A 25,652-nucleotide genomic window follows, 5' to 3' on the forward strand; every position below is an offset into this window, starting at 1 on the left:
ACCATGCATGAGAGAGCTTACATTTGTGTATACTTTAATGGAAACATCATACATTATTTTGTAAGATTTCATAAAGAATTTAAATAAATCACTTTTGAAGTTACTGGAACAAATTTCCTTCCTTATGTCAGGTGGGAAATTTCATATGCTGCCTGCTGTGTGATAGTTGCTACTCCATTAATCCTTAGGATGTATAGTTTTACATTGTTGTTCAACTAGTTTACAATGTCAAGGATCTATTTGTGTCAAAGTTTATAGATAACTGATTTTCTTCAAAAGAATTAATATAGATAGGCCTTACTCTAATGCTAGTGTTTTCATCGAATGCTATAATGATCAAATTTTTAGCATTAACTTTGTTCAAAATTTGGAATCCCTCTGGAATTTTATTTTTTCATATTTCTTACTTATAAGTATGAAAATAATTTTATTTTGAAGGCAGAAAAATGATGGTGAAATATGAATAGAAAATTACTCATCACTGCATAATGTTAAAATTTATAAATGTATTTTTTTCCTAAGTTGTCACAAGAATTCTTATGGGTAGGCAGCATTGGTAATATTACTCCTATATACAAAAGTAGTAACAAGTTCAGGGGAATTAAATATTTCATAAGGGTCACATAGTAATAGGTAGTGGAGCTGGAATTCAAACCTGTTTCTTTTTTTGATTTATTAGTTTTGAAGTCAATGTACAATGTATTTATTTTAAAATGTGTGCCAGTATTTGGCATTAGGATCAGAGCATATAGCACTGCATACTTGAAACTGTATTGCATTCTTTCCCATCTGGGGAGAAAAAAGTGCAAAAGGAAGAGGGGAGAAAAAAAAAATCTGTCTTTCCGCTTCTTCATACTGCAGCTGAGTTGGTTCAGTGAGTAGTTTTGCAAGAGTCGTTTCACTTTGTTTTTGGACAAAGCTGAGCCTGTACTTCAAACAAAAGGAAGCCAATTACTAACTTCTGTTGCTAGGTGTGGCCTCTGTTCAAATCCTATAAAATCAGAAGTCCAAGGCTCCACTTCTAGACTGGAACCTTCAGAGAAGAGGCTCTCTTTCGTTCTTTGGAAGAAGGTAGAAAAAAGGTAAGCCTTAGTTTTGCCTTTAGATAGTTTGAGTTGTTTTGAAAACTTTTCAACACCAGTAAAAACTCTTTAGATTTTCTTTGTGTTTTTCTAAGGAGTTTGATGAACGTAAATGTTATTGCTTCTATAGGATTTATGGTTAGTTGCATTTAATCTGCTTTGATAAATCTGTAAAATTACATTGGCTATTCATATTTTAAGAAATGCAAATTGTAATTTTTTTTTTAATTTAAGAAACATTTTCAAAAATATGTTAAGTTTACTTCCTGTACTGTTACTGAGTTACCATGGAAAAGAAGGAAAGAATGTGCCTGTTCTGAGTAACCTGGAAAGAATGTGCTTTTCCTCCCTCCTCCTTGAATCCCATGTCTCCTGGAGCTGTGTGTTTTACATGGAAATCATACTGGAGAGGTGATTGTGTGTGTTTGGGGTGGGTGTGCAGGGGTGTCAGTAAAACAGAGGTGTTAGTGGTAGGTTGCAAGGAACTATTTCAAAAGAGCAGATTTTCATAATTTATTTTTCTCTTTTGTAAGGAAAACTAAAGAGATGTAGACCTCAGAATGGTAATTGTGCCCTTTGCAATTAACGTTTTGAAATTAATGTTATGTTTACTCATATCGTTTATGAAGATCCACTTATTACTCATTTCATTTAAACAGGGTGTGGCCACATTTTTTTTTTTTTTTTTTTCCTGTAGTCTCTGTGTCATCTACAGGCTTTTCCAGTGCTGGGTTTGAAAACCTACGGGGAAAGGAAACGTTTCCTGGGTGGTGTCAGATAAGTCATCCCACAGGAATGCCAGAGAGGCCTTCTAAAAGCTCTTCTAGCTCAGCTGTATCTTGACTGTTGAATGAGCTAATGGTCACAGAACTCCTTAGAAAAACAGAAAGCACATCCTGAGAGTTTTGCTACGTGAGAGATTATGAATCATAACCTTACAAATGTTCCTTCAAGGATTTTTCTTTTAGCCATTTTAAATGTTAATTAAATGCCTTGATTTCTAATTTTTAATGTTAGCTGATGAAGAAAGATATGCTTTTTCTTGCTTTGGTTATGCCTAAAATTATGAATACACTTTGAAAAAGCACTGTTTTACTGTGTGTGCAGAAAAGTATTTTGGTAGCTGTAAGAGAAGGCATGTTACAAATGATTCAAATGTGGAAAAGTACTGGTTTCATAATTCTGAAATGGTCTCTTACCCAGAAGTTATGTTACCACCCTAGCCCCAGGCTCACCCACATCTGGCAGGCATCCAACGTATGATTAATGTTGGCAAACTAATAACAACACTTAGGGAACCAGCTAGAGTTTCAAGCTTATTAAGTACTTTTTCAATCAAAACATCTGCAAAGTTCATTTCTATATATGATCTTAGTTATCTAAACTGATTGTTCCTAATTCTCTCAGAACCATTAATTTATGACATTTTTAACATCAAAGCGGAGTGAATAGGCCTATTACTTTTTAGTGATAAGCTATAAATGGTTTTTGAAGTAAACTACTTCCTTTTCCTTTGAATTTTGACAGTTATTTTTCATGAAGATCAGAAGAGATCCAATATTAGCTTTCCTCCATGAGAGTAACTTTCTTTACCTCTTATTCACTCAAGGTGAAATGTAAGATTGTCACTTCAGAGCCATAATGGATCTTAGATACTATTCATTCCAACACTTTTATTGTATAAATGAAAACCATTTGGAGAAGTTGGTCAAATTGCTAATAGATGGGAGAATAATAGAGTGGGGGAAGGGAATCTAGAGGGAAGAAGGAGTGGGGTCAGGAAGAAGTACTAGGGAAATAAATCTACCAAATTATACTATGTCCTTGTATGAATATATCAGAATGAATTCTGCTTACATATATATGTATTGTATATAATAATGTACTCATTAAAATAATGATGATGATGATGATACTAATAACAGAAGGGAAATCAGATTAATAAAGCAAATGGATCAAGGGAGGGAGGAGAGAGGGAAGACTGAGAAACTTATGTTGTATCCAAGTATGGATATGATGTAATGAATTCCACTTTTATGTATAATTAAAATGCATCAATAATAAATAACTGAAAATGAAGATAATTCAAGTAAGACCAGGAGTACTTCAGTTCTTATGTTGCTATTCTATAGATATGGAGAGATGTTTGTTAACCTGATGTATATCTTTTCTAAAATACTAGCAATGATGCATTATTTATTAATTCAATAGTAGTTATAAACATGCTAAGTACCAGGCATTTTTGCCAGGGTTTGGATGTACATAATGAATGGTATATTTGCTCTGTTCTCATGGAATGCTGCTGGGGAATATAAATGAGTTAGCAGAAAGGGGTAAGAAGAGAATAGTTGATCTGCTGTGGAGATGAAGGCAGTATGCTTTGGGAGCGCACAGAAGGTCAATCTAGTGCTAAGGACTCAGTAAGGTTTTGTGCAAGAAGTGATGAGTCTTCTATGCTAAGTTCTCACTTAGACGTAGCAGTTCGTTAGGCCAAAGGAATTGGGTGTGTGGAAGCAAGAGCATTTCAGGCAATGGAAACTCCCTATCCAAAATGCTAGAAGCAAAACATCCATGAGCTTTCATTCCATAAATTGGTTCTTCAGAATCATGCCATTGCGTAGTCTAATTGTTTTCTTCTCAAGAGTAGGTATGGGAAGGAGTTGTGCAATACATAATCAAGGAAAAACCATGCACTAGGCCTAAGCATTTAAAAATAAACTCCATAGAGCTGCTATGAAATCTGCTATAGTCTTCACGGGTTGATTGTTAAGGAATTTGATTCTCAAGTATGACTTATTAAAAAATAATATTGACCTTCATATTGTCTTCATGGTCACTAATTTAAAAAGGCATGGAAAATGTAGGAATCAGAAGGTTTTATGTCACAATTCTGGCCACTACTAGTTAGAATACTGCCTGAAAATCACACTCTATTTTCTAAGATAGAAAATGGGATTGTGATGATAAAGTCGTTGTTCCAAGCAAGATAGTTGATGCTACTATCATTGTAGAACTTTAATAGTTCTTGCATGTAACCAAGACAAATCACAAAGCCATCTCCTCCAGGGATACTCTCTTGTGTCAAATAAATTGCTCAACCCTGTTATGCAGTTAACATAGTAATATCACCATTGTAACCAGGAAGTTATGGTAAACCACAGAACTAAGCTTCCTCTGTCACAAATTCTGGAATTAGCCTTTCATAAGACTGACAAGGATAAAAAAATGATGGGGACTGTCTTAGGACACATAAATATACAAAAACATCTAATCTTTAAAAAGCTACATATTTAGTCAACAGATACACTGAGATTGATAGAGAGTGCTGCTCATCAATTGGAAGAAATGTGGAACATTATTTACTTCCTTTAGGTCAACCTCTGTACAAATGGCTAATTTCACCTCAAAATAGCTGATGCCCATCATGGAGATAAACTTGATCTGGAACTCACTGAATAGTTAATTGAAATATATGTTGACCTAAAATAGTGGAATAGGATCTTAAAATCCTAATACAAGTTTTAAACATATTAATAAAAAGGAAAACCTTTTGGAAACTCCTAAATTTAAGGTGACTTTCATGCATAGAGTTAAGTACTCAATAGGCAAAGGAGTTTAGTAATAAAATTAGGCTAAAATTTGTTTTGCTGTGGTATTTGTAACGTGTGTTATGGTTATGCAGAAATTCTGTTAATATGTGGAATTTGATTTGAGCACTAAACTAGAAGACCATGGTATAATCTGTTTCCTTAAGAGGAATTTCTTACATCCAGCCATGATCTTGTGTTTAATCTTTACTAAGAATGAGAAGATATTATTTCCTGACCTCATCTTTCATTTCCCTTCTTAGACTGTCCTGAGGATGGTTCTATTCTGATGCTTATATCTTCCAGAATATGTTTCTAGTCCAAGAATAAAACGTAGGAACTTCAGAATAAAATGTAGGAACTTAGAAGTTACAAGTCACAAAGCTGTCTTTTCTATGATCACTATGTCAAATAAATTACTCAACTCCTTTATTTCTTTATTTTGTGTTTTATAATTAATATAACAATATTATTATTTTCCTAGGCTTTTTCAGTATTTTTATCTGATGCATTATAAAATTGGTTTTTAGAAGTGAAACCTCAGTGGTTTTCAAAAAATTTTGGGGGGTTACCAGACTCACTTTTTAATATTACACTTGAAAATGCTCTTAGTCTCTGCTTTGCTCTGTTTGGGAGTTTTTCTTCTCTAGTTGAAAAGAACAGAATTATTGAACATGTTTTTATAAGAGATAGAAAAGTACTTTGCCAAGCAACCAATCATATTTCTCCTTTTGAGGATTCTACTTTATTAAAGGTTTAGATAAGATGATGAAAATGGAAGTTCTGAATATTTGAAACTTTACTAGAATTGCTATGAAATGTGGGGTGTACCAATTAAACAGTTTGCATTTGAAATTCCATGTGGCAACAGCAATTGCATCAGATTAGACTATAATGGGAAGTAAAATCTTGTGCAAAAGTGCACATCATTACTGCAGGAAAACAGCTAAATTTATAGGTTGCTGGAGAGAAGAAAATGCATTAACTGAATGCACAATATATTGGTTTTTCACACAGATGACAAAATAGTAATTTGAACAATCCCATGATAATTAAGTGGTGGTTGTTTCTGCTTTGGATATTATTTCCCTCAGGTATTTAATCTCATTACTTGGAAGCGCAGTCATTTTTCAGCAGGTGTGAGTTGAAATACTTTGTCTGAACATGCTGTTAAGGAATCAGGTTATGAGTTTTACTCCTCATGAGTCATTTCGCTTCATATCACAAATTTAAAACTGCAGATTATCTTTCCAACCTCCCTCACAAGAATCCATAATAGTAGTCTCCAAAGGGATATAACAAAAGGGTGTGGAGAGAGATATCAGGGTAGAACTTCAGCATGGTCTTCTAAAAACACAGCCCTAGAGAAAAAGAATCATTGATGGCATTTTTGTGTGTGTGCATGTAGAAAACAGAATATACATTAATTTTAACTTACTTCAAGTTTTAAAAATATATATGATCCATTAAGTAAAAATATTACCACAAGAGAAAAATTTAAGAAATTTACTGTAAGATAATGTTTTCATCAGGACATGTATGTTACAATTTCAGTCCAATGCTTCTTGTTAGAAAAAAAAAATCTGTACAAAATAATCCTTGTCTAATTTTGTGTGTGTGTGTGCGTGTGTGTGTGTGTGTGTGCATTCGTGCGCATGCATGTATGCATTGGGGAGAAAAACATGTAAGTCTAGTACTTAGTTCAAATAGAAGGAAATGTGAAGATAGCAATTATTGTAAGTACTGAAATCATATTACACCAAGAAATGGAAGAAAAAAGTGGATTATTTGGGAAGAAATACATGGACTGAGTTTTGAGTAAATCCATACCTGCAGATTGTTACAGAATATTTGACCTTACAAATGTAAACATTATGCTCTTTCTCTAAGCATCCCAGTGGTACAGACCCTAATTCATCTCACACAGGTTCTGTAATGGCCTACTAAACCTTATCTAATCTTCCAACTGGTTCAGCTCTTAGTCATTCTTCATGACATGCAATGAATTATCTTTCTGAAATATAAATGAAATCATGCCACTTTCTTTTTACAAACCTATTATTTCCCTAAAGCTTTGGAATACACATTTGAACTTCTTAGTTTCAGCTTCTGTCAACATTTCTTGCTCCAGAAAATTTTTTTCAGTTTTCCAAATGAGACAAGTTTTTCTCTACTTTCTGACAGATTAATCTTGACTCAATTCACAAAAGTTTCGGCTCAGCCAGCACTTGGTCTAAGAAGGTTAGGATTAAATAAAACCAAGAAAGAGTTTAGTTTCTGAGTGGAGGCCATGAGTTTCTTTTTTAGGGTTAGACCATTTAAAAATACCTACAATTTGTATTTATTATGTACCTAAATATAATCCCAGCAAGTAAGGACAAGATAACTTTATAATGCTGTGTCTTATGTATATAAGGGGTAGTGTTTGTATGTAGTGGGTTTGTTTCATAAAAATATGTACCCATTTTCTTTCCAGATACTTCTTTAAAAATGGCAATGGTATCAGAGTTCCTCAAGCAGGCCTGGTTTATTGACAACCAAGAGCAGGAATATGTTGTAAGTATAGTGACCTAGTTACCATATTAAATTGGAATTAGCACAAGAGAATGGACATTAATGTATGCCTGTCTCTCATCCATAGCAAACTGTGAAATCATCCAAAGGTGGTCCTGGATCAGCTGTGAGCCCCTATCCCAGCTTCAGTCCTTCCTCTGATGTTGAAGCTTTGCACAAAGCCATAATGGCTAAAGGTGAGTGTGTCTCCTGAGGACAGCTGTTCCCCAGCATTCCAGAGTAGCTTTCCAATGGCTGTTGAATAACAGACCTGAGGGACTGGAAAGAGAATTTCATTTTGAAGATAAAAGATCTCTTTGTCAAATGAAGATATATTTCCTTTCTTGGTACTTTGAAAAATTTGGTGTAATCAATGGAATCTCTACTGCTATAACAGATATCCACTAAGTCCATTTCAAGAAGATACTCAATACCGAAATCAACATTCTGATCAAATTTAGGGTTTAAACTGGGTCCAAACCCTGAGACCCTGAGATCCAGGGATAATTAATTGGCTTTTCATTTCTCATTCAAATGAATGAAATGCCATCCTCAGTGCTTTAGATGAATAGTAGTGGAGCATTTACTTCCTGTGATGATATCACTTATATTTCTTGGTTTGCTAAGAAACTCACTTGGAACATCTTGAAAAATGAATCATTTTATGTTCATTGTTGATGATGAGGAAAATTGATTTTAAAACCTGGAGTCTCTTTACTTCCAGGTGTGGATGAAGCAACCATCATTGACATTCTGACTAAGAGAAACAATGCTCAGCGTCAACAAATCAAAGCTGCATACCTCCAAGCAAAGGGAAAGGTAGGTTAGAAGTTTGATTTGGGTCGCATTTCTGGGCAATCATAGATTCTGAAACACAGTTTACCTACTTCTCCAAGTTTCTCCCATTACATCTGAGACTGGGATTGCAGTATTTATCAATTACAATTGAATCAATTTTAGTAAATTTGCTCATTTCATACACCAGTCATCTTGGTGTAAGTTCTTTGCAGATGTGATGTTCTGTATTAGTGATGCCTTCAATATGAACATAACAAACATCAAAATTACTATAGGCAACAAGGAATATGTTTTGATTGAAATGCATCTTCTGCTAAATTTAAAATGAACTGAAATCTCAAGTTTGTGTATATTTCTATTTTAGAATAAGTTTTATATATTCTACAGAAAATATGGATTTTGTGAAAATTGGTGCAATTAGAAAACTGTAAAACATGAATGTTCAATTATAGTACTTACATGAGCAGTGCAAAGTTCAATGCTTGGAAAACTTCATACTGTATTTTTAAAGTATTATTAGTACTGTTTTCTGTTGACACACAGGTTCCTGTGCTTTGAACTCTTTGATTCCTTCCCTGTATAAAGATTGAGAACCCTATCCTCTAAGAAATTACAAATGGATTCCGTAAATTTCATCTAATCTCTCTAGGTTTAAAAAATTAAGATGACATTCCTAAATATCTGTTATGCTTGTCAAAGAGAAGGGAAGGAATTCTAAAAGATGGCTGTGTTTAGGGATTTCTAGGAAGATGACCTAAGATCAAGTATTACCACATTGCTATATAAGCTAGCACCTAACTTATTCTAAACTTTTTTATAGCCTCTGGATGAAACTCTGAAGAAAGCCCTTACAGGTCACCTGGAAGAAGTTGTTTTAGCTCTGCTAAAAACTCCAGCCCAGTTTGATGCTGATGAGCTCCGTGCTGCCATGAAGGTAACTCTCCTGATTAGGCAAAAACCCCTTTCTCAGGATAACATACAGAGCAAGTCTGCTTATTCCTAACATTGCATCTTCAATATCTAGTACAGTGTCTGTCAATCAGTGGGAACTCAATGAATGAGTAAATAAATAATTCAATACATGTGAATTAATAGAGACATGATAAAAATAAATGTCGGTACTAATATCCTTCTTGTAATATTATATGAGTCAAATATCTGCATTTTTATATCTTCACCTCAAATATTTGTTTTAAACCCAATTTGTTTTAGAGCAGTATGGTAAATAGAGATTGTCATAATTATTAAATATTACAGGTGAAATTGACATGATTAAATTCAAATAATTTAAATTCAAAATTTAATTTCAAATTAAATTCAAAAAATCTAGTTGATCCTCTTGAGTACAGATTTGTATATTTTTTTTCCTCTCTTTTTTCAATTCAGGGACTTGGAACTGATGAAGACACTCTGATTGAAATTTTGGCATCAAGAAATAATAGAGAAATAAGAGAAATTAACAGAGTCTACAGAGATGGTAAATTTTGGTGTCCAACAGTCCAAGTGTACTCCTGGGAAATAAATTTGATGATCTAAAGTTTCACCTGCTCTAATTCCTCAAAATTTATCCAAAAATGATAAAATTTTGAAATATGTTCTATAAGTCAATGGACATTGTGGCAATTATAAGTTGTAAGCCAATACAGACATGTGAGATACGGTTATTCTGTTATCAGCATCATTATTTTCAATAGCTTACTCAAAAACCTATTTTTCTTATTTCTTAGAACTGAAAAGAGATCTAGCCAAGGATATCACCTCAGACACATCTGGAGATTTTCGGAATGCTTTGCTTTCTCTTGCTAAGGTATAACAAATACTTCAGGAAATGCCTCTGCTCTTGTGAAGAGGAAAATCTTATATTTGAACCTTCTATAGAAATGAGTAATTCACTGTTTTTCTTTGTTTTCTTTTAAATTAATACTATTTTAATTGATAAATCATAATTGTATTTATGGGTGCATTGTGATGTTTTATATATACAGTGTGGCATTATGAAATCAAGCTAAATAGTATACCCATTACCTGTTTGCCTATCCTTTTTTTATGGTGAAACATTTAAAATTTACTCTCTTAGTTACTTAGAAATATATTATTGACTGTGGTCATCTTGCTATGCAATAGCTTATGCTTCCAGTTTCAACTTGGTACTCCTTGACCAATATCTTCCCACCCCCCGACTCTAGTAACCATCTACTCTGCACTTAAATGAGTTCAGCTTTTTAAAATTCCACATCTAAGTGAGGTCATGTGTCATTTGTCTTTCTGTGACTGGTTTATTTCACTTAGTGTAGTGTCCCTCAGGTTCCTCCATGTTGTCACAAAACACAACATTCCCTTTGACTCTCTTTTCTCAAATAATATTATGTGTCTGAGTTCAAGGGAATTAAGTAAGTCATGTGATTATTTAAAGCTTATGATAGAATTTTTTTTTTTTTAGGGTGACCGATGTGAGGATTTGGGCGTGAATGAAGACTTGGCTGATACAGATGCCAGGGTAAGCAAGGACTCAGAAAACATTGCTGCAGTCGTCCTACCTTGCATGGGTCACCACTTGTGCCCTCTGTGTGACATCAAAGTTCAGATCTGCTGAGAAGTCAGTGGTTCCTTAACATTCCTTCCCTGAATAAGATACAGCTTCCTGGTTTAAGAGTGAAAATGTAGTCTTTAATTTTTCAATGGACCTCAAAGTCAGAGAGAATTGAAAGAGAACAATGAATATTTGATCTGTTTTGTCCCAAGAATTGTTTTATTGAGAACAACTCTAAATTTTCATTTTACCAAGCATAAGGAAGGAAAGGGAAATTTTTAAAATTAAAATAGAAACAATAGCTGGTCCTGTGGCTCTTGCCTCTAATCCCAGCAGTTCAGGAGGCTGAGGTAAGAGGATTGTGGGTTCAAAGCCAGTCTCAGCAACTTATTGAGGCACTAAGCAACTCAGTGAGACCCTGTCTCTAAATAAAATACAAAAAACAAGGGCTGGGATGTGGCTCAATGGTTGAGTGCCCCTGAGTTCAGTCCCCATTATCCCCCATCCCCCCAGAAAAAATAGAAACAGTAAGCACATCTAACATTCTTTTAACAGTGATTATGAAATGGTTTACAGATGCAAATTTATATTGTAAAAATTTTGCAGTGATATAAAAATTTAAATTATAATATCAAACATCATTTAAAATATAATGAAGTGAAGTTACCATTATTTATGCAATAACCCATTGGCAATGTTAGAAAAAACAGAACATTTGGAATCTGGAATTTCCATTTAAAAAGAATAATTATTTGCATTATGCTTTCCCAACACAATGAGTCATTAAGGAAAGAAACTTATTTGTCCACCCACATCAACAAACTGTACCAGTATATCATCTTGCAAATAATAGGCACTAATTAACTTTTTGTTTAATTAAATGCATACATAGCAGATCAATTTGTTTGAAAAGTTCAAAATAACTTTTTATATTCATTGAAAGTTTGATTGTTTAAATAGAAATTGTACAAGCATATAAAAGAACAAGAGTTAGCATTTGAATAATTGCCCATGATAAAAATGATTCTGGTTTGCTTGTGACATTTCTGAATATGTTTTCCATTTTAAGAAGGGCTCTTAGATATATATTTATAGAGGCTACATGGATTAGTGTGACCCAAGAGGATGATAGTAATTAACATTTCAAAGTTAACAGAACATGCTTATGACAATAGGGCAGGGGATTATCTATTTCATTTACAAAAGATGAAAATTTGTGGTTTAGGAAGGTTAAATTATTTGTCTAAGATTATAGAGCCTTTAAATTTCAGAGTCAGCATTTGAATCTTAGAAATTGTAATATCAAAACGCCTGATCTAGCTTATGATTGAATTATTGATTGACAAGTACCATTTACTGATAATTATTTTGAATAATAGAGTAAAAATCTTTTAAAGAGAGTTACTTGGAGAGGTCATGATATGCAGCATAATCTTAAAGCAATGGAATTCTGCAAACACGTGTTCTGCAAACATATTCAGTCTCTAGGGTTTACACAGCACCTTGAGAGACAATGTGGAAGTCATGACATAAAAATAGGTCCCTGTCATTAAGGAATATGCAGTCTTCATGTTGTTTCCTCTGACTGTATTGAGCTGAGAGCAACTGTCTAGAAAAGTTTTGGGGAAGTCCACCATTCTGATGCATACATTTCAGCAGATAGTCAAGTGTAAGTGTTTAATTTTTGTGTTCCTCGACAGGCCTTATATGAAGCAGGAGAAAGGAGAAAGGGGACAGATGTGAATGTGTTCAATACCATTCTTACCACAAGAAGTTATCCCCATCTTCGCAGAGGTAACAAGAAAAATATTTTTCTGGGACCTGTTTATGGAATTTTCTTTACTGAGGACATACAGAGCAGGGAAAGAGAGAGGTCTTATTCAGTGGCATCCTATGTCATATGGGTACAGTGCTCCTGACCCATTATTGCTCTTTTCCCATTTTTACAGCCACCATTTCATAGTATTGGAAATACATTTTGTGTCTTTGGCATGTGGAACATTATTTATTTTTGCTATTTCTATTCTCCCAAAAGATTTAGATTAGATATGATGAAAAATACCCATATAATGGAACAGCAACACAAAACAAAATATTCAGGGTAAATGAAGAAAAGATTATATAAGTATCCCAGAAAACGATGGTCAAAACAAAATCAAACAAAGGTCAAAAAGAGTTCTGGCCTGTGAGCACTCGATTTAGCTCTGAGCCCCTCTGGAAACCAAGGCAAGGGTAATGCCATGATGTCTACCTAAAATTCATTACAGACTGATCTCTAATGGTGAACAAGAGAAGATCATCATGAAGATCTTTTTATAGGGGAAGATACATTTGCTTTGGCACATAATACTGCTATAGTAAGTGTTATGGTTGCTGTCTCATGCCATTTCTAATAACCATTAACACTTGAAAACTCTTCTCCATAATGTACAGGAACACCAAAATGACCACATGAATTACATTCCTAGAAGGAGATGAAGTATTCATAGGATGATGATTTGCATAAATAGTTTCAAAAGTGTGACTGGAGTTTAGCTATCCCTAGAAGTTCCTCAAGTCAGTTACCCTGATTTTGCTGAAGTTTTTTTAAAGAATTAGATGATTTGTATATACTTTAATTTAAATTTAATGTTCAGTGTTTCAGAAATACACCAAGTACAGTCAACATGACATGAACAAAGTTCTGGACCTGGAGTTGAAGGGTGACATTGAGAAATGCCTTACCGCTATTGGTATGTAGTCCTGAAATTAGAAGAATTTTCTAACTAGAAACTGTATTTTAAATGTTGCCTTATACTTAAAACAAGCAAACAAAACACCAACCTTCAGAGATGATACATCCATGTTTCAGATAGAGGCTACATGTAAGATTGGCAAAGAAGCATGATAGCCTTCTTACTAGCAACAGATATTATTTCCCTTTTCAAAAGTATGGAGAAGTAAAATATACTTATTGAAAACCTACTTACGCCAACCAGTGCACCAAGATGGACACACCACTGGGGAAGTTCAGAGTGATTATCAAGGGTGTGGGATTTGGAAATAGATAAATGTATCTTCAAATCCTGTTCTACCACTTGTTAGTTGTATGTTCTTGGGTAAGCCTAAGAGAATCTGATTTAGCAGTTCAGAGTTAGCTTCTGAAAATCTGAAATTTTAAAAAATTTCCTAGATTATTTAGATGACCCATCAGAATTAAGGAATCTATGTTCTCAAGTGGTGCTGCTCAAATATTACCTTGCTTATTGTTGAATCCCCTGGGAATCTTGTTAGCATGCAGATCCTGATTCAGTAGGTCTGGGTTCTGAATTTCTAACAACTCTCTGGTAGATACCAATGCTGTAGGTTCATGGATTTCAGTTGGAATAGCAGATAAAGAAAACTCTACAAATAGACCTGTGCTAGTATTTTGTTTGAGCAGCTTTCTTATATTTAAAGCTTGTCCCATTGCAGGGTTTTAAAAAATGTTCTTATTACAAATGATTCAAGTACTTACTTGTATGACCTTAAACATATGCTGGATTCCCTGTGTCCATTTGGGATAGAAGTAACTCTTGAAGTTGTCATTGGGGTGAATTTGACATAATTAGGAAATAGTTGATATTTGCAGGGGAAAGAATACTCAGAACCACCATCTGGAGAGTTACAATATTTTTCTATAAGGCAAATGTCTTATATGAAGAAAAGGCTAGTGGTGATGAAGAAAGGGCTCGTGGTGAGAGATAGAAATCTATTGGCAAAACGCTCTATTCCTGTTTTTTTCCTATGCATCTTTTTTCTGTGATGAATATATCAACTAAAATTCACCTCTCTTGCAGTGAAGTGTGCCACAAGCAAACCAGCTTTCTTTGCTGAGAAGCTTCATCTGGCCATGAAGGTACCATCCACTCATATTTTTGCTTAGAGAATAAATATTTGCAGGTAGAATAAAAAACTAAATATGGTTTGAAAATCAGAGTTAATATCTTCTCATTAAAGAGAATCATTGTTCTACTCAATTCAAGAGATAATCATCTACTCTATTACATAAATGTGTTAGACTTGGTGCATTTTAAAAAATACATAGATGTGGTTGTAAAGTCAGCTTCTGATTTATGGCTGACTGGTGTCTTGCAAAACTTGAGACACCAAGGGAAGGGTGATATACTTTCCTTTTAATGTGTGATTTTAGTAGCCTACTTCCACTAAAGTTGTGAGTTTTATAATCTTCCACTTTCTTTTCATTTATCTTTTTTATTATGCCATCTTTCATGCCATGAATTAATAAGTGAATCTTTTAAAATGTCATTCCATGATTACAGAAGTAGAAGGTGTTACTAAGATGTATTTGAGATACTTAAACTCTATCACTTCAACTTTATTCTCTAGCATGCACAGTATTATATAGGATACCACCTCTATATTTTTATTTTGAACTCTCAAACGAGTAGTTACGAAGTTATCTCTGTTTTTCTTTTGTACTCCAAAATGAGATCTTCAGAGAAATATGGTGGGGTGTGATGGGGGTGTCTAACCATACAAATAATACTAAGGAGCCCCTATGAGATGATAGACATGTTAGGCACGCCTATCACGAAATGACTGACGTTATAGGTACCGGCACAGGGTACTTAGCACAGTTACTGCCACCATGCCTGCCACTGTTCAGTGTGGAATTTAGATGAGTAATGATGACTATTTGGCATTATGGGAGAGCAAAAAGGGACATGTACACCAGATTTCAGAAACCACATAGGCTTTCTATCAGTTAACCTAAGACCTCAACCTGAATGGAAATGAGCCAGGTAAGGACAGGGTGGAAGAAAAGGGGGATCAAGCAAGGGTGGTCCAAGAAGAGCAAACAGCACATACTAAGACTTGAAAGCAGACAGTAGCACAACCCTTTCTAGATGGCAAAGCCATCAGAGTGACATTTCTCAGTGGAAGAAGTTGTGCATTCAAGCAGGACATTGTAAGGTTGATTAAATGATTAGTTTTCATCCTGAGAGCAACAGGAGGCCACTGAAGTGTTTTAACTAGACAAGTTAGAGGATCAGATTTACAAATTTGGAAAAATTTATTTTATTTGCAATTGTTGAATGGTTCAGACATAGGAAAAACTGGTGGAAGACCAGTTAGGAGGTTGAAAAGCTCTTTGCACCTACTACTAATCAGGCAGCTGGTTTCTTGTCTTGTCTCTAGGTGCCCCCGCCCCCCTGTGTGTGTGTGTATGTGTGTGTGTGTGTGTGTGTGTGTGTGTGTGTAAGAATAGGGAGGTAGTTTCTCCATAGAGATTATATAGGAAGATGAAAAGGGATTCACTTTAAAATCCAGGTTAATGAGATTTTCTTCTGAATACAAGAAATGCCACAATTTGTTTTGAACAGGGTGCTGGAACCCGTCATAAGACCTTGATCAGAGTTATGGTCTCCCGTTCTGAAATCGACATGAATGATATCAAAGCTTACTACCAGAAGATGTATGGAATCTCTCTGTGCCAAGCCATTCTGGTATGTGGTACTTTTTGTAATGTCACCTGCACAAATGAAATTTCTTTTCAGAACATCTTCCAAAGAAGAACTGTCTAAATACATAATTAGGTCTATACCAAACTTGAAATTCTCTTTTCTGAGGAACAGGAAATAGTTTTACTTATTATTTAAATATTTACTTCCTGGTTTTCCACATTTCTTTCTTGTATTAGCTCTACATTTACATTAACATTTCATCTAGCATTTCCAGGTTCGTAGTGTGGCTGGAGCAAATTTCCACACATCTTCGAATAGAAGTCTTCAAATATCATTGTAATAACTTATTTTATTTTTTAAATGATAAAAAAACAAAGAAGAGATGACTCATTGTATCTATAAATTTCTTATGTAAGATTAATTTAGTATATCAAGGTGAATACTTCATCAATAAACTTTCACTTTCAAAATCTACTCACTAGTCATGAAGAAAAAGTACATTTTTCAACCTAAGGCACATAAATGTTTAGTTGCTCTTGCAAAAATATTCTAAAATATTTCAGAATTTTTGCCAACATAGAAATCATGATTTATTTTGCAGTTAAGATCTGTCAAAAGATAAAAGGCTTATTATTTAAAATATTTTATAAATTTTTATCATGTGTAAAATGTTTAAGTTATGTTAAAGTTACCTCATTTGGATGTTGAAATACAAGACAGAAAGAAAAATCAAGGATTTTGAACATATTGATAGATAGATTTATGTTTTAGTCAGTTTTTTTTTTTTTTTTTTTTTTTTTTTTTTTTGCTGCTGTGACTAAAAGACCCAATGAGAATAACTTTAGAGGAGAAAAATGAGCCTCCAAATACATTTTTCTCAATCCACAGATAACAGGCTCCAATCCTAAGGGCTCAAGGTGAGGCAGAACATCATGATGGAAGAGTATAGTGGAGGGAATCAGTTCACATGATGATTAGGCAACAGAGAGAGTCTCCATTGCCAGATACAAATATCTACCCCAAAGTCACACCTCCAATGCCCACCTCTTCCAGCCATGCCCTATCTCTTCAATTACTACTCAGTTAATCCCTATGAGGGGATTAATTCACTGGTTGGATTAAGACTATCACAATCCAGTCTTCACCTCCGAACCTTCTTGCATTGTCTCACAGGCGAGCTTTGGGGAATAACTCACATCCAAACCATAACAATAACTATTTAGAGTCACATCATTATTTGTATTCAATAACTAAAATCTACCAATAAAAAGAAAATTACAGGCATGTGACTTTTTCTGGTGAGCAAATAAGATTATTTCTCTCATATATGAGATTATAATTGTAGTACTTTGTTCAATTCTGTATGATGTATTTTACTTTTAGATAATAATGACTAACATAAAATATAATTCAGGGAAGTTTATAATTCAGGAAGTTTATAAATCTTGAAAGTTCTTGCTTTTTGTATAACAATTCATACTTATCGGTTTTCAACTATATATATTATTTAATTATATGAACAGTATTTTGATTTTAGATCCCAGATAACTGATGTACTGCAATGGATAATATAGCTAAGTCTATAAATATGAGAGTTTTCTACATTAACAATCTGTTGTTTAAAATACATTGCATAGGACTAACTGTGCACTATTTTTGAATCGACAGGATGAAACCAAGGGAGATTATGAAAAAATCCTGGTGGCCCTTTGTGGAGGAAACTAAACATTCCGTTGACATTCTCGAGCATTCTCATCAGAAGACTGCTTAATTGTAGCTTTTCATTCTGTAACCTAGAGTTAACTAGGAAGTTTTGTTTAGTGGAATTTCAGTCTAGCTACCTGCTTTCTGAAATATATAGCCTATAAGTCATTTTTATATCACAACTCTGTATAGTAGAAATGAACTTTTTTTAAAAAAAAATATGTTTACCCAAACCCTAAAAACCCGTAAACAAATTGTTCTGGTAACTACCTGAGAAAGGTATAAGTAGTTGAAAATAAAATAAAATGTTACAAGACAATTGGTGTATCATTGAATCTTCTATTCTGATTTTCTTTTATGTGTAATCCAGAGATTTAATTTAGTACCAAGGGACAGGAGCCTGAATGCTAATTTACAATTATTTAATGAATCCATTTTACGTGCTAAATTGAAGAAACTATTTAAAAATGGACTCCTTAACATTTTTTCATATGAGTACAGATTGCTAAGAAGGTGTCTAGATTTCTATTGCACTAACATTATAATATGACATCTGCAATATTCCACAGAGCAGTATAAAAATGAAATGGAAACACCAATAAAAATACCTGACATTTGTTTTTTGGCAATTGCGAGTTGAGTTTTCCTAAAAAATTGCCAAACTTTTCCAGAGTGGTAATGCCACTTTACTTTGCCATCATAAATGAAACAGTGGTTCAGTTTTTCCACATCCTTGCTACAATTTGTTGTCACTATCCTTGTTTATTTTCTACTTGTATCTTTACTTATTTTTTACTAATGACTTTTGAGAATTCTTTGCATATTCTAGATAATAGTCCTTTGTCAGATTTTCTGTTTGTAATATTTTGTCTCAGTGAGTACCTTTCTTTTCATTTTCTTTTTCTTTTTTAGAAAGTTTTTAAAAATGTGTTCTTTTTAGAGTCAATTTTGATATATTTTTCAAAACATGGCCTTTTGGAACAAAAGTTTAACATTTTAATGAAATCCAATTTATTAACTATTCTTTTGATATATTTTACTAATTATTGATCCTTCATCCCATTTTATTCTCAGGATACACTTGCTTTATGTCTTCTGTGTTTAAAATGGACCCACAAGCTACTTGCTTCTGGGCTTATATATTAATTTTATCTATCCTCATTTGACTCTCTTATTATTAAATAGTAAAGCAAATACCCATAAAATGGCACACTTTTGTTCTTTATAACCTGTGATACTTCAGTTAATACCTCTGCCACTGGAGTTCCCAGGTCAGTTCTTCCAATCACCTTTTTTTTTTTTTTTTTTTGACTCCTTTCTTCCTTTATCTCACTGTTTCTTGATACTTGGTAGGGAATGAACAGTGATGGTTTCTAGAAACATATCAAAAAATTGTGGTCCTTCATAGGTAACAGAAAAGATGTCTAATAAAGGTGAAATTAATCGGATTTTTATTCCCACTCGCCCTCCCCCCTCAAATATAGGGAAAGACTGCTGCCTGCGTTAGGTCAGGATTGAGTGGCAGCAGGAATGCTCTGTTCTTTTGGCATTTCCTTTTTGGTGATTATCTCATTGTTTCAAAGTGGCAGCCAGAGGTCCAGCAAGAAAAAAGAGAAAAAAGGAAAGTAAGGAAAGGCAGAGTCAATTGCATATTTCCTCTTTTATTCTTTTCATTCCACTGAAAACTTTCTTCCATTCCCACCCTAGCAGACGTGTTTTAAGAATCACTGATCAGAATGGAAGAAGGATGGAATAAGTGGTCTAAGCCTTCAATCAGGGCCAACTTTGGCCCCCAGAAGACAGGACGATGTCAGGAAACACTGTGAAGCTACTATAAATGGGGAATGTTGTTACCGGCAATTAATGGGTAGAAGCAAAGGATGCCTGTGAATGTCCTATAGCCTGCAGGACAGCCCCCACCCCCCAACAAAGAATTATCTTGTCCAAATTGTCAATAAAGTTGTGCAACCTCAACTAATTCTGGATGCTGGGCACAATGTGAACAAAATAATGGGCAGATCAGTGGTTAACTAGTGATGTTTACCTTCCTACATCCAGAGAGTCTCCCCAGTAGTCAGTACATTGCGCATGCTCAGAGTCTACGCCAGTCAGAATGTTAGAAAACGTTCTAATCTTGGTTTTCAGTTGGTTGGTATTTTTTCAATTAGGAAAAAATGAAAAATTTGAAGTGGATTCTGGTAACTATGTGGCCTAGTCACTTCAACCACACTAGACTTCATTGCAAAGGGAACTAATATATTATTTTACATAGTCATCGAATAAACACTGGGATTATGTTTAGATTGATTAAAAACACAAGGGTTCTTTCTAATGTGAATCATTGACTTCTTTCAAGACTCATTACTATTCCTATAGTTGTGTCCCCCCACCCCCATGTCATCAGTCTCTGAGACATGTCTCTACAATGAGAAAAAGAAAACCAAAGATTTTAAGAGTTTCATGGAATTCTTATTTAAAATTAAGGCATATAACATTCTTGTCCATTTCATTATGGATTATTCAGCAAGGCAAAAATCAAGCAAAGTATTAGTTACTGTCTTTAGGAGAGATTTTACAAAATCTTCCCAGTTATTCTTCATGTCAATTACAGGATATTATTTATTTATTTTTATTGACTTGTCCCCATACCTTGCTCCCTTTTTTTCTCTACTCTCATAGGCAATGAACCATTGGCACGCATTTACTGTTTATCTCTAATTAGATATTTTTGTACACATTCTTTAGTTTTATGTTTTTCATCAAAATTGAATTCATAGTAAATTGCCTTTAGATCAACAAGAATGAGGTTGAACTTCAAGATGCTACTTTGGTCATTTATTGTGTGTGTGTGGAGGGGTGGGCTTTGGGGATTGAAACCAGAGGCACTTTACCACTGAGTTACAACCCCAGCCCTTCTTATTTTTTATTTTAAGACAGTCTCACTGAGTTACTTTGGGCCTCCCTAAGTTGCTGAGACTGACCTCGAACTTTCAATCCTCCTGCCTCAGCATCCCTATCCACTGGGATTACAGGTGTGCGCCACAGCGCCTGGCAAATATTTCTATTTTTAATGGATAAATTTAGGAGATCTGTGTCCTTACCTTCAGAATATACATTTTGATTTTTTTTACACTTCAAGTTTCTTTCCATTAAATAATAACCACAATTGCAAAACTGTAAGTATAAAATGATATCTTATCAAAAAGTAAGTCTGATCATCATTACTACTACCACCACCACACACACACACACACACAGATTGAACACTGCTTTGATGACTTCCACTTGCTTTTAGGAAAAAGACAGCCTTTTTATGGAGGCAGATAAGGTGTGACACAACCTGGTTCTCATTCAGCTCCCCATCTTGTTGGGGCAGTGTGTTCTCAGGCATTTTTAGTACTTCACCTACATGGGCATTCTATAATCTCTACTTCTTCAAATGCTCACGTTTTCTACTTTGTCCTCCTACACATTATCTGATGTCCTCTCACTCTTGTTAAACTCACTAATTCTAGAACTTTCAGGTCAAGGACCTCAATAGACAGTTTTAGCACTTAAACCTCTGTATTACAGCACATGTCAGAGTTGTAATTTTATGTTAACATTTCCTCAGCATAATTACTTCTTAGCTCAGAAGATTGTATTCCGTGAACAAGGCTTAAGAATAATCATGATTTTTTTTTCAATCTTCATGAAACATTACTAGCCAAGAAGAAGAAAAAGAAAAGACATTTGTGAATATTTTTTAAGACATTTTATGATACAGGAGCAGATACAGTATCTTTTTATGATACAGAGGATAGTGACCTGGGAACCAAAGAGATCTGACTTCTAATCAAGCTTCCACCTCTTATTTGTTAAGCGTCCCCAAAGGTAATAATTGCCTTTTCTAAGTTGCTGGTTTTCATTAGTAAAATACTGCTGAGCCCACCTGCCCTTCAGATTTGCTACAAGGATTATATACAATGGAGTTAAAGCAATTGACACTTAATAAGAAAAAAATGGAGGAACAACTAATATCATGACAATTAAGAGAAAGTGAAAAAATACAAATACTAACATAATTGCTAATGATAGGCCGAAAAGAATAATTGAATCAATTTTTATTTTTCATACACCTTTGCTGATATAGATGGTAGAGACCTTGTGGTGATTAAATTTGGATTAAGCTAATATTCAGCTCCAAACTGAAGTGACTTTGAATAATTGAATGATCATATGTTGTGCAGGGACTCAGATCCAGAAAACAGATTTAGGTTCAGATTCAGCAGAAATGCTTCATTCAGAGGTGGCAACAACTTCAAACCCCAGTCAGTTCCACTGAGACCCTGAGTCTTTTTCTTAGGCCCTTTCTATATGTAGACCAAACAAAGAAGTCACACTACCAAGGTTATTACATTAGTGGGGAGCACGCTCACAAGCATATTTTATGACCTCAAACACGTACGCTGAATCAGAGTGTTCCTGGTCTTGACTACACACTAACCATAATATAGCCAATTTAAGGCCTTAGTTAAAAATGTAGCAAAACATCACACAGCCCACCAGAAACCTAAGCAAGGGAGCCTAACTATAGCTATTTTGGGCCTGCCCCAACATCATATAAGAAGTTCTTATAATGAATTTATGCACCTGCTATAGCTGAACCAGAAATACAGGAACAAAAAGATCTGTTAATATCCAGAAAACCAAAAAGCAGTCATGTGGAAATGATTCTTTTTCCTTAGTTTCAACTGACATGCTTGGAGATGCTGACTCAATAGCCAAAAGGACCCACCTTCCAAATCCCTTTTGTGCCTTTGACATGTGAAAATGCTCCTTCTCGAAATTATTCTCTCTGTTTACTTTCTGACTCTGAAAATGGGCTCAGAGGGGGCCAGTGTCTTCACAGCCATAACTCAGAATTAGGCTGCTTGATTCAAATCCCAGCCCCACCACTCACTGGCAGTGGGGCTTAACCAAGTTTCTCACCCTCTCTGAGCCTGGGTTTGCTCATCAGTGAAATGAGGATATTAATGTCAGGATAGAAACTGAACATGATCATCAATATTCAGCACAAAGAAAATACTCAATAAATATTAATACATAGCAGCTACTACCACTAGGAGGGTCTCATGATGCATTTCTAATGGAGAAACCTTCCCTTAATATGATAATTCATTATGATATGTCCCATAATATTGGAAACATTAAACCGTTTCAAGTTGCTACAAAGATAAATGCAGTGAGATTTATCACATGTAGTAACTAGACTATGAGTTATATTTTTTATATTCTTATCTCTCTGAAGATTATTAAATAGTGTCAGTCATTTAAGTAGTGGATAGCTTGTTCATAGACTGTTCTTTTCTATATTAATATAAAACAATGCATTCAATGCAGGAGCAGGAAAATGAAAAGAAGCAGGATTCGAGTTCAGAATATTAGATATGGGAGAAAAGAATGGAAATGAAAATGCCTTGAGTACATCTGTATATCAAAAAGAACAGAGGTGTTACTCTTACTGCTCCTGCTGAATACAAAACTATTGCCACAGGTGAGACAGGTAGACCAGTGAAAGATGCCGACTATGCCTGGAAATCCCAAGGAGGCAGAAGAGAAGAACTGGCAGATCCACTAATAACAGTGTAGCAGTGTGGGCAACTGGAGAAATGTAAGGCTTGGGAGTGGCCAGAGCTCTGTGATGAGCCTGTGTCTTCCCATCACAGGCAGAAGAGCAGGTCATGGAGGAGCTTTTTGACTTCCTGCATGCAAGGGACCAGTGTGTCCATAACTTCTTAAACAACTCGAATAAGTGGTCAGACTCATTCTCCTTAGCCTTTATGACCTGGACGCCAGCACATTCCCTTATGATTTTGAATAACCACTTGTTTCTAATTTGCGTAACTATACGCTCATGTGAACCTCATGGATTTTAGCTTAGGGAAAGTAGATTTTATATAATTAGCAGTGATTCCAGCTTAATAAAGAACTGTGATCTGAAAAAATTAAAATTTGCACACTTTTTTTTTCTTTAGGCCCAAGCAGAGAAGTTCACAGAAACTCAGGCTTAGTCCCAAGTTGAGTCATCAACCAATCAAACAACTCATCTGGACAGAATACTGATTTTGGCCAGTCCACTGGAAATATGGAAATAAATGTTTAGGCTCTTCTTCTAACTGGAAACAATTATTGTGGTTCTATTTTCATGGAGACTGTGACCACTAGAAAGTTTGTGTTGGCAGAATACAAACCAACTATTAATTTCAGATGCCTTAACTTTTATATTTTATTTATTTTATCCAGAATAAAACAAGCACAGATGTTTCTTCAAGGTACTGATTTCATTTTCAGTTCTTATATTTTAAATATCTTTATCCTGGTTTTAGCATCTGCATGTCTTCCTTCTAGTCTCCACAGATAACTTCCTACCTAAGTCTTTCTAAGGAAGAAAAATATCAAAGTACCCAAACAACATATCTTCACAGTTATAGAAAAACATCTTTTATGTGTATTTTTTAAAGGAAGGAGAAAAAGAGAGAGGGAGGGAGGGAGATACAAATTATTGACTTTTCTGTAGTGACCTCACATATTTTGAAAGGACAAGAGAATAAAGTTAAGCATAGCTACCTAACTTGTAGGGCCAGTGTGAAATGAACCAGTGAGGTTTCTTATTCATAAATTCTTAAGAATTTTAAGATGGTGAGAGCCCATCAATAACCCAAATTGGGCTCTTTTGATCATGGAGCCCTGTACATCTGCATAGGCCATATGCCTTGGAAGCCAGCCCTGAATGTAGTTTCTTTATTTTGTCTGAAAATGATTTACTTTTCAAGAACCCATGCACTCAGCTTAAGGAGGGGAGAAGTTAACTTTTCAGCATCTGCTGTGACTCTTCATTGGATTTGGCAATTTACTTTCATATACTCCTTTATTTGTCTAGGAAAAACAGTGTGGTTTCTCAATTTCTCTTCCACCTCTTCCATTGCTGGCTTCAGTCTAAGAATTTTAGGAGCGAGTGTACTGGGGAAGGGAGTCATTGAAGAATATGGAGATGGAGGCTGAGTATCCCCTGTCCTTCTGTTTTTGGTGCCTTATCCATCTCTTATCCCTCTGGGGATTACTTAACATTAGAGGCCAAAGTCTATAGCTAGTATACTTGGGTGGTGAGACTTTGCCAGTTCTTGAAAGGACTATCATTAGTGGATTTTAAACAAGATAGATCACAAAGTTATTTTTCCTTCTAACATGTGGAAACTTTGGATAAAGACCAGATTAACCACAGTCCAAGAAAAAGGGGGTATATATTTGCTCTAAAACTAAGCTGCGATTTGTAGAACATTTATGACCTTGTCATATATGGTAGTTTTTCCAAGATTTTCTTATTCTTACAAATAATTCATGTTTTCAGTGAGTTTTATGAAAAAATCTGAGACAAAAAAAAATAAATCAAACAAAACCACTTATACTTCTTATTAATTTGCATTCTTATTAATGAAATTCTATAGTAAGTCCATTTATTAAATGAAGTTTTTGTTTAAAGTGGGTACATTTTGCCCATTGTTTCTTCTTATTTCTCTGTTTTGTTATGATGTTTTCAGTGGAAAATGACACTAATGGTACCCATTATTGTTTATTTGTATTCAAAATCTTTATTTTTATTACTTCTTTCTCATCTTCTTTAAAAGATGCAAGAATTTTCCATCATAAAATAATCAAAACAAAAATAAAGTATCTGGCCATGGCTTCTGATCATCTAAGCTAAGGATAGCATTTCCTACTTCAATTAGGTAATGGGTGAATCATCAGGGGCTGGTTAATGAAAAATGACACCAATACAAAGCTGTGAGGGGGAAATTCTGATCCACTGAGGAATTCACTAAGTTATCCTATTTCTGCTATTCCTGCTGGGAGGTGAATTTGTCCACGTGAGTTCTGACCACAGTGCACATGTGTACTGTCTTTGCATTGT

The 25,652-nt window shown here is 34.6% G+C and overlaps 1 protein-coding gene across 1 annotated transcript; it reads left to right on the top strand.

The window, feature by feature from the left end:
• Positions 1–904: 904 nt before the first annotated feature.
• Anxa1 (annexin A1) lies at positions 905–18,020 on the top strand. Its single transcript, XM_047525688.1, has 13 exons — positions 905–1,082; positions 7,146–7,225; positions 7,311–7,419; positions 7,947–8,041; positions 8,841–8,954; positions 9,407–9,497; positions 9,748–9,827; positions 10,461–10,517; positions 12,251–12,344; positions 13,187–13,282; positions 14,369–14,427; positions 15,917–16,039; positions 17,666–18,020. The coding sequence occupies exons 2-13, from the start codon at positions 7,160–7,162 to the stop codon at positions 17,720–17,722; spliced, it is 1,041 nt and encodes a 346-aa protein (XP_047381644.1). The 5' UTR covers positions 905–1,082; positions 7,146–7,159; the 3' UTR covers positions 17,723–18,020.
• Positions 18,021–25,652: the final 7,632 nt, after the last annotated feature.

Source organism: Sciurus carolinensis, chromosome 14 (genome assembly GCF_902686445.1).
Source record: "Sciurus carolinensis chromosome 14, mSciCar1.2, whole genome shotgun sequence".
NCBI classification, from domain to species: domain Eukaryota; kingdom Metazoa; phylum Chordata; class Mammalia; order Rodentia; family Sciuridae; genus Sciurus; species Sciurus carolinensis.